This window comes from Quercus lobata, chromosome 9, assembly GCF_001633185.2.
Source record: "Quercus lobata isolate SW786 chromosome 9, ValleyOak3.0 Primary Assembly, whole genome shotgun sequence".
Classification (NCBI taxonomy): Eukaryota; Viridiplantae; Streptophyta; class Magnoliopsida; order Fagales; family Fagaceae; genus Quercus; species Quercus lobata.
The window spans coordinates 35,625,641-35,636,504 of record NC_044912.1 but is presented as its reverse complement, the minus strand read 5'-3'; the positions used below and the strand labels follow the sequence as shown (position 1 = coordinate 35,636,504).

General features: G+C 36.2%; 1 protein-coding gene across 1 annotated transcript; it reads right to left on the bottom strand.

Moving 5' to 3' along the window:
* Nucleotides 1–9,332: 9,332 nt before the first annotated feature.
* On the bottom strand, nt 9,333–10,482 carry LOC115960801 (ethylene-responsive transcription factor ERF014-like). Its single transcript, XM_031079792.1, has one exon. The coding sequence runs from the start codon at nt 10,298–10,300 to the stop codon at nt 9,638–9,640; it is 663 nt and encodes a 220-aa protein (XP_030935652.1). The 5' UTR covers nt 10,301–10,482; the 3' UTR covers nt 9,333–9,637.
* Between the last annotated feature and the right edge of the window lie 382 nt (nt 10,483–10,864).

Sequence of the window (10,864 nt, the reverse complement as noted above, 5' to 3'; positions counted from 1 at the left end):
ATGTGGGTCCGACCCTATACATATCTCCACCCAAAAAAAAAAAAAAAAAAAACCTTACAAACTATGGTATTTTGGTTTGATGATAAAAAATTATTATCAAGAGCGGATGTCATAGGTTAAAACTCTCTAAAAAGAAAAAGAGTTTTTTCTCAAAAAAAATAAAAAAGCTTATTTAAGTGATAATCGTGGTAACGATGTCTTTTTTGGTGCTTACGTAAATGATACTCGCGATAATGACATTCTTAGTGATAATGGTATTGCTACTAATTCCACATATGTTTACTGTTCAAATCCCTCCATCCCTCTTCCTCTACTATCTACCTATTAAAAAAAGAAAACATTTAATTTTGAGAGAAAATATTAGGAGACAAAGAGATTTTTTTTTTTTTTGGCAAATAACATGATCCTGCGACAGCCACTCTATAAAACAAAGTTTTTTAAAAATACTAATGTTATATTTGGTTTTTGTTATAGTATACACAATGATTAAATAATTGATAATCATGCTGATTTCTGTCTTAATAGGCCAAGCCCGCATCATTAAACTAATGCCTTATGTTGGATCTGATTTGTATGATGTCTTCAATATTCGTAATTGGCTTCTCTATCAATATACATATATTCGTAATTGGCAGCACTGTTATTCTTTATCATCATAATTATTGGGAAAATGAAGCTTTATGCACATGACAATCTACCAATGTCTAATAATCCCCCAAATACAAACAAAAATAATTATAGCATTACCTTATTTTAAGACTTTTTTTTTAATTATTTCTTTTTCATAGGTGATGGGGGAGGGGGATGGGATTCAAATCACAAACATAAAGGCACCACAAAAAATATCATTTGGACTGGCTTACTTATCACTTTGAATCCTTTGTATTTCTTAGTTTCCATATAATCCCTTTTTTTAAAATAAAAAATAAAAAATAAAAATAATATGAAATTGAAGGTGTGGTGCCCTAGCCCAAAATACCTGATGGACTTTGAGGTCAGGCCCCCAATTTACTTGTTTGAACTGGGTAAAGAGTTTCCTACAATGGCAAAACCTCTTGAAGCCAACTTAACAGCCTAAAATGAGAGAATCTAGGGCCTAGTTTGAATTCTCCTTCCCTGAACATCCTTGTAACCATCTGTTGGTAGGTGGCTCTTGCGTTTTTCAGCTCAAAGAGCATCACGGTGTAATAATAGTTGCTCTCAGGGGATATGAAAGATATCTTCTCTTAATCCTTGGGGGCCAAAGCGATCTAATGATATCCTTAAAAAGCGTCTAAAAAGCTCGTTCTCAAGCACCCACAAGTGGCATCAACTAATTAGTCGATCTTTAGGACAGGAAAGGGATCTTTTGGGCAAGCTCGGTTCAAGTTAGTAAAATCTACAAAAACTCTTCACTTCCCATTATTATTTCTCACTACCACTGTATTCGACAACCATTCAAGGAAGAACGCCTCTTTGATGGCCCCAACCTGCTTCAACTTTTCTACTTCTTCCTTCACGGCCTCCACATGCTACTTAGTGGATCTCCTTGGTTTTCGCTTTTTAGGCAAGAACAAGAGATTTACGTTCAACCTATAGGTGATAAAGTTCAGATCCACACTAGGCAGATTATATGGACTCCATGCAAAAATGTCCAAATTTTGTACTAAAGACAACAATACGGCAACTAGGTCCTTTGACAGTAGACTCTTTCCGACCTGAAAATATATATCTCTGTATATGAGTATTCTAATTTGGATCAACTCTTCAGCATTATCAGCCCTGATGCCCCCTATGGGGTTCCTAAAATTCTATAAGGACTCTGGTTTGGCCAGCTCAATCTGCTTGATCTCATGGTTGATCGCCACAACCAAGCATTATTTCATAACTTGCTGATCCACCCTAAAAACGACAATCCCATCTTCGATAGGGAACTTAATCTTCATATGTAGTGTGGATAGCACAACTCCCATGGTATGGATCTAGGGCCAACCAAGAATTGCCATGTAAGGAAAGAAAGCATTAACCACGATGAAGTTCATCATCACCTCCTTCCCTTCGGTCATCACCTCCTTCCCTTCGGTCATAATAGGAAGTGAAATCTGCCCTTCGAGTACCACCACCTTTTTGTCAAACCCCACCAAGGGTGTGTTATACTTGGTTAGATCTTCTAGTTACAAACTTAAGCCCTTGTAGAAGTCGAGATACATTACCTCAACTTTACTCCCTTGATCTATTAATACCCTTTTAACCAAAAAGCTCCCAATTCTCGAAGCCATGATGAGGGTGTCATCATGCAACTAGGACGTCCCCTTGAGGTCATCATCACCAAAAGCGATTGACTCTCTACTCGGCCTTAGCCTCTTCTCTGGCCAGTCTCCAACTTCAGGTCCTTGTTGTAGGGTAATGCTCCCTTTCCGATGACTTGTACTTGTGCCAATGGAAGTTGCATGGATAACTTCAATAATTCCCAAGGGCGAAGGAAGTGTGTTCCCTTAGTTCCCTAACGTTTGCCCTGCTGTGTTACCACCATGTCTGATCATGAACTCCTTTAAATGCCTAGCCTTCACAAGTTGCTCCAAATGATCCTTGAACACTCTACACTCTTCGGTGGTATGACCCTTCTCACGATGATACATGTAGTACGGGCTTTGGTTCCTCTTGGATGAGTCCCCTCCCATCATACCCAGCCAATGGAAGTAAGGTTCATTTTTTACCCGTTCCAAAATCTTGTGAACTTACTCCTTGAATGCCACGTTAACCCTTCCCGTACGGACCTCGGGCTCCGGGACCCTAGTTTCCCTCCTAGATCTCTACTGAAAGCCACCAGGCCACGGATCCCTGCCATATTGAGAGGTAGAGGGAGTTTTTCCCTTACTATGCTGTCAGTCATCCGCCAACCTCTTATGCTCTTCAATCCTTCTCATAAGCTGGTGCATGTTCTCAAGGGGTCGCATAGTCAGCAAATCTCTCAATTTGAATTCCTGGGGGAGCCCCAGCCTAAACGTGCTCACTATAACTTGCTCATTTCCCCTGTTTATCTCATTGTATAGCTCTCAATATCGGTTAGCATAAGATCGAAGGGTCTCCCTGCTCCCTATCTTCATTGATAGCAACACATTAGTGGGTAGGGGGACCCGACTACAAGTGATAAAAATAGGCTCCGAACGCCTGAATCAACTCTCTGAAATTATGTATAGACCCCTTCCTTAAACCATTGAACCATCTCATTGACGTGGGCCTAAGGCTGGATGGGAACATTTTGCACATCAACCCATTATTCCGCGAGTATAAGGACATCAACTGAATGTAATGACTAACATGCTCCACTGGGTCAGTTTTGCCATCATAGCAAATAAACGGGGGGACAATTAAACTACTTGGGCATCTCAATGTGATTTATCTCTTCAGAAAATAGTGATCGGGCAGCTCTCCAAAGTGTCCGACTCATGATGTCCAAGGCAACACTGGGGTGTTCGTGACTTTCTCTTTTCTGTGTGTAGGTGTGACGCCCTATAGTCTCGTTAGACTTATCCCTTGATCGTCGTGAACAACTTTGATGGGAAGACTCTCCCGTACTACCTTCTGTAAAGTCTGGATCACTAGACGACCCCTTTCGGTCCCTTCTTCAACGTCGACCCCTTATCTCTAGCTTTAACTCCTTAACTTGCTTTCGTAAGTTTTATATCTCCTGATCTCGTTTACTACGATACTAGCACTCGTGAACATAGGAGACCAATCTTTCCCCTTGCGAAGATCCCTCGTCTGAATCTACCTTTGTTTCATACCAATATTACTTGTGATCTTGTTCCCTCTTTTATTCCCTTTCCAGCCTCCTTTGGCCCCGAGACGAGACCCATAAACAATTACCTCTAGAGCGCACTGACCCCTTTCTTACATGTGGCCTCTCCATCTTGGGTGGTGACAAGCTAGCTTTGGGTTTTCAGCTAAGTAGAAGATCCCCACAAACAATGCCAATTGTGGTGCCCTGACCCAAAATACCTGATGAACTTTAAGGTCAAGCTCCCAATTTACTTGTTTTAAGTGGGTAAAAAGTTTCCTACAATGGTAAAACCTCTTAAGGAAACTTAACGGCCCAAAATGAGGGAATCTAAGGCCTAGTCCGAATTTTCCTTCCCTGTGTATGCTTCTTGAAAAGGCTTGGGCTTAGAACAGAGCTTCTCCTTTTTAGTTGTTTCTCCCTCTTTTTCTCTCGAGTATCTCTCTCCTCCCCATTTTTCCAACCCCCCTTTTCACACCTTTGGCCCCTATTTATAAACTTCCCTTAGTGGGGTTGTCATGATGATGGGGTTGCTTTTCATGTTAGCGGGCCCTTTTGGGATATATTCCTGACCAAATAGGACCCGCCTCTCGTGACAGATGTGACTCTCTTGAAACTTGCACATGTCACCAATTAGTGCTTGGCAAACAATTCTCCCAAGGCACTACTGTTACGGTCCTATATAGGCCCCGACCTAGTATTGGACCCTGACCAAGCACTAGTCTCCCGAATTGATATGGGCCTCGACCTTATATTGGGCCCTATACTCTTAAGCATGCAGAGTCCGATGGTTTGGGCTTATACTTGATGCTTGTACAGAAGGCAACACTTATTAGATGTTACAAGATGACAATCCAAATAAAGGATGTAGGAGAAGAGCATTCTACCAAAAAAAAAATGTAATTGATATATTTATTTTGATTAATAATAGAATTTGGAAAATTATAGGGTTATAAACTTATTTTTTACAAAAATTTTTATAAACTGCTGATATGGTGAGTGATTATATATATATATATATTTTTATTTGGGTGAGTGAGTGGTTATATTGGTAAGTAAAAATGTTATTTAAGTAAAATGTGATGTTAGTAGTAGATTTAGATAATAATCAATAAGAATTTGTCATTTCAACAGTTTGTAAAAATGTTATTAAAAAATTTGTGTTTATAGCATTACTCATAGTATTTTGGAGTAATGCTATATTCACAAACTATTGTTGTAGCTAATTCTTATTGGTTCTCATCTAAACCCACCATTAACATCATATTTTCACTTACCAATAACTACTCATCATATCAACAGTTTATAAAATAATTTATAGAAATAGCATTTTCCTGCTTTTTGTTTCACCAGCAATGCATTTCAATGGTAGCAAGTGTTGAAGCTAAGAAGAAATCTTAAGAGTGATGCAAAGAAGAAGAAGGTGCCTGATGATGTCATCTGATTAAAACAACAGCCTTCAGTTAGTTAGTTTAAACGCAGCGTTTCATTAAGTGATAAGAGTGGTGAAACGCAGCGTTTCATTTATCATAGATATGCTTAACTCAGCACGACGTCGTATTGGTTAATTATACTACTCAGGCTTCCTTGGTGCGAAAATCAGTCTCTGAGTTAGTTGGTTCTGTTGCAATTCTATTAAGCTACCTCCCTTAATTCACGGATCATTTTCGTTATTATAGGAACCAATAATTATTCAGTTACTGTCAATGATGTACTATAAATATAGAATAGATATTCATAATAAAATTAAGCAAGATTAGTTTTACACTCCTTCAAGATTCTCTCTCTCTCTCTCTCTCTCTCACATTTCCTTTCTTTCTTCTCTTGCTCAATTTGTTCCTTTCTTAAATATAATCATGCTGAATACAAAAAACCCCTTTAGTGATAAAAGTTTTCAGCTAGTCATTTAATAAAATTAATTTCTAATATTAAGTTTAAAGCTTGATAATGAGTGTCCTAATAACATAAATGAAGGTACATAATACTCCATTAAATGATATTTTTTTTCCAAAAAAATGAAGTTCCTAAAAGGAAAAGAACATTGTAGTACAATAAATATATGTGTGCAAATCAATAAGTATTGAATATTGACAAGTATATATTTTTCATTTCTATGTATTCCTCTAATACGTGTCCTTTAGGAGACAGAAGTAGGACACTCCTTAACCAACCTTGGATTATAAAAGTCGTATTGGTTAATGTGAAAAACTCTTAGACTAGTACGAGACAGTTACTGCAATTTTGCATAATAAAATACAAATAGAACTTAATTGGTTCATACAAATTCATTATGCTTGAGTCATGACCATGACATGTTAATGAGAAACAACATTAGAGCAATAATTAAGCAGGATATTTGAAATCTGGGATATAGATTGATGCTTCTATACCACATGACTTGTCTTCAATTTATGGGAATTGGATTTGTCATGTTAGTGAATTCATGTGCTGAAATCCGAAAACAAAGTTCATGGAGGGATCATAATCCGATGTAGGCCCAACAGTAGCATGTTTACTTTAGGGTCCAATATTCTATTTTCTACTACTCTGTCCTTTTCTAGCCACTCTTCCTAATCAAAACTTCCTACTAATTTCCAAAGTGAGTATGGCCCATAGCCATAAGGGCATACCTTGAATGCAATGTAAAGGAAACAAATGAGGATGGGACCCCATGCCCACATCCACATCACAAAAGGACAGTTCATGTGGCTTGAACAGAGTTACAGACTATTGACCAAGTTCTAAATTTTTCTTGAAATTGTCAAATTCCATCTATTCCTCCCACGGTAAATAATCCAATGCAGGTATCATATTTTGACGGTTAGCCTAGGCCCAAGCTTAATCTTGCTTGGTGTACAGTTAAGAATATTACCTCTTATAAATACCTCTATTGGGTTGATTGTAATATAAAATTTGTACTACACTTTTATAATAAAGATGTAACCTTTAAAGATTCCTCTATAAACATAATTTGTTAAACCAAACTACGTAATCCTTATGTATTCTTGTTTTACTTTTTTTACACTTCCACATTTACATTTTTTTTTTTTTGGGTCTCAATTGATTTATTTTAACACTGACATATCATATGATGATTATGAATCACCTTAAACCTTAGCATAGTCAAGTTTAGAATCAACTAGAGCCAAACATTACCAAAAGTATTGTGTTTGGATGACTCTAGAGGGAAGAAATTGCGGAAGCTATGTATGGGGCAAGCCTAGCCCAGCAGGCAAAGGCCAAGACTACAACAATCAATTGATCATCGGTCATCAAGCACCATGTCGAGCCCAAGACTACTTGACCAATGGAGGCCCTAAACATAACCCCTAGGACGTTAGAGCGGCCAATAATAGCCAAGTTGCACCATAATCGGCCGAGCATCCTATCTAAGGCAATCTACACCAAACCAAGAGTATAGCGAATAGGCCATTCTCATTTTGTAGACTTCCCCTAGTAATCACTAGGGAGTTAAATATTTGTTGCAATTCATTTCCTCATTCTTCCCACCTCCATGCACTACTCAATTCTCTCCATGGAGAATACCGATTCGAATGCCTTTGCTAATTCTAAGTTTCTAACCCACCCCCACACCCCCCACCCCCACCCCCCCACAAAAAAAAAACCTCCGGTCTCCTTACCAAAAATAAAGCCTTAAAACTAAACATTGGGTTCTCATGGTAATCAATTCTAATACTAGATGGGCCCCATTGGAGGGATGATATGGTAAAATACTACTTAACCTAAAAACTTAAACTTTTTACCTAGTTTTTTTTCATTAATTTCTCAAGTTCTCCATACTCATTTGGGAAAACATATTTTTATTGATTTATTGGGCTTAAAAATAATTTGATAAAAGTACAACTATACCTAAAAAATCCAAGTTGTTATATATAAATTAAATATATTGAATGAACTAATAATAAGCTTTGAAAACAAACCATTTGGGACTTCTACACTTTAACATATACTATATAACAAAAGTTGAGTTCTAAAAGTTGTGGTTGCACCAAGTAGATACCGTATCCAATTTTTATTTATTTATTTTTTTATCTCCTTCTCCTATAATGTATAAGTTGATTATAATTTATAATTTGACTATAATTTAACAATCTACATTTACTATTAAGTTTTTGTTAATAGTTTTTAATACTCACATGGTTATCTGTAATTTCTTTTATTATTATCAACTTTTTATTAACAATTTTTCTTTTTAAAAACTTTTTTAATACATATACATATATATATATATATATATATATTTGTTCTTATCTCTTTTTCTTATAATTTATTAGAAATCTCAACTTGATTACAACTTGAAATTCTTCATTTAAAGCCTTAATGGAACTACTCTAAGATTATATACCTCCATTTTTCTTCATGGAGCAAAACCCACTCAAGTTCATATGTGTATGGCTGTAAGCTTTCAATTATAGTTAAATTATGTGAGTCTCTGTATGTTTAACGCTTGCATTTTTTTTTTTTTAATGCTTAGAAATATGAATTCTTTTCAATTATTGAATCGGGACTTTTGCTTGAATATGCTTTCGGTAGTTTTGGAATTGTTATTAAATATTGAATTCATGACTTTTTCATGAAACTAACTACAAATACTAGTTTCTCAAAAAAAAAAAAAAAACTAGTCTGAGATAGTTAAATGAAAATTCTAAATTAACATAACAATCATTCCTTATTTATTTGGCTAATGGCTATCCAACCATGGTGGACGGGTTTGGCCCATTACATCAATGGAACAGGGTCTTGAACGAATGATAAATACAATATAGATCTAACCACTTTTATTGTCCCATTCATTTAGTTATTACCTTTCCATAATGTTATATATTTTACAAGTTCATCACCAAAACGGTGCAATCTTCAATTAGACTATACATATAAACACTTCCGGGTGGTGAAAAAAAGAAAAGTATATGAGTAGTCCGGATAAGCCTGCTACTCTACTAGTCTTTCCATCTCTTTCAGCATAACTAGCTAACAGAAGCAAGCATGGATGATTGGATGGACTTAGAATCCGTCAATCACTTCATTATCCAAGCATTTCGTACCGATTAGAAATCACCACTTTTGTACTAACATATAATTGCGTAAGTTCCGAATTCTCCTAAAAAAAAGAGAGAAATTCTAATTCACAAGAATATACTTCATGAACAAGCATCAAGATGTTGAGATACCAAAAATTCTACCCCAGAAAAAGGACCAAATAAAACTCAAAACAAAACAAAACAAAAAGATTCAAGCTTTTTAGGACTAAGAAATTTTTACAAGTCTAGATAGCTGGGGTACAAAAACTTCATTAAAAAAAAAAAAAAAAAAAACTCACTCTCAGATGGTTTCAAGTTTCCACATCCTCTGCAATTTGTTCCCAATGAGTAAGGCATAATTCTGACATCTGTCTATGCAAACAATGGCCGCCCACTCTCTCCAAACAGTGCGTGCAACTGTAATTTCTAAGAATACTTATACAAGTACAGCATTTTTTTTACTAAGATCAAACAAAATAAGAAAGAAAGAAAGAGCCAAAGCATATAATTATAAGGGAACACTGATGAAATGAAAAATTTCCCCCTCTTATTATTTCATTACAATATAAACTACAAATAAACTTCTTTTTTTTTTTGTGAAGAAACTATAAATAATATTTGATATAACACACTTGGCATTGAATCATACAACCTCTTAATATATAGAAAACCACAAGGGAGAGTCCAAAAAATGTCTCATCTCCATGTGAATTTCTCTTGTCCTAATTAAAATACACTAATTAATAAATGAATTTTTGGTCACTGTCAGTAATGTCTTCAAGCAATAATCGAAGATCATGAACGAATATGAATGCGAAAAAGATTGATCTTTCTTTCAGCAGAAGCTCCACAGAGGAATATCACTTTCTTCATACAGATCATCCACCACAGCTGGTGGATCAAACAAGGCACCATTAAGCATTTGATCAATGAATTTTGGTGATTGCAGGCTATCAAAGTTGTACCATGATTCCATCATGGCCATTGGCTCATAAGTGACCTCATAGGATGGCATTAGTGAATGTGAAACATCATCATCAAGTTGATCACATGGTGAGGAGGACATAGATGGAGATGACACAGTTGATGAGGAAGAGAGAGTAGGAGGTGATTGTGGGGTTGTAGAAGTAGTAGTAGTGTCAATGAGAGTACTATTAGCAGCAGCTGCAGCAACTCTTTGGATAGACTTTGGTGACATAATGGTATCACAATGAGGAATGTGATGAGAGGAAGTAGAAGTGATAGGAAAGTTGAGATTGGCTGAAGACCCCTTCAGGCATAGAAGTGCAGCATCATAGGCTCTGGCTGCAGCCTCTGGTGTGGAATAAGAGCCTAACCATATTCTTGTTTTTTGATTTGGTGCTCTTATCTCAGATACCCATGAACCCCAACTCCTCATTCTCACTCCCTTGTACTTCTTTTTTTTGCTTGCCGATGTTGATGGCATTGGTTTTGATGTGTCTAGATGCAGGATCTTGTTGAGCTCTGTCTTCACCATTTGTGTAGAAAGCTGCAAAGATCAATGCTTTGTTGAACAAAAGGGTGTTCAAGAATCAATACTTTTGGGTAGAGAAAGTGTGTTGAAGAAGCCTCTCTAGCTAGCTAGCACTGATGAATGATGATCTTTTTTTTCTTTTCTTTTTTCTTTTTTTTTCCTTTTCTTGTTCTGAAAGTGAGGGAAGCAATGAGGTAGGAACTGAATGTTGAGAACAAAAGATAGCTATTTATAGATGGGGGGTCAGTTTTTTTGAGGACCGGATCTCTCTAGTCAATGAACAGTAGGGTTCTCAACGTATGAACATGAAAATGGGTGACAGATGTTTTCTAGTGTATTTTATTAAATTTACTATCCCTTAATTTTTATTGAAATGATTATTTGCCCTTTCACCATAAAAGTAGTATTAGATTCATTAATAAATAAATAGTATTAGAGGGCTAGTATTATGCACATCTCTGTCACAAAATGGAAAGTAAAAATATCTCAAAAGAAATGAAATTGTAAATATTCTCTCAAATTCTATTTTCACACACTACATGCAATATTGTATTTGTATGCGTTCGC

What these genes read in the sequence shown, in the direction of transcription:
- LOC115960801 (XM_031079792.1), bottom strand. Translation starts at nt 10,300, where the DNA reads ATGGTGAAGACAGAGCTCAACAAGATCCTGCATCTAGACACATCAAAA.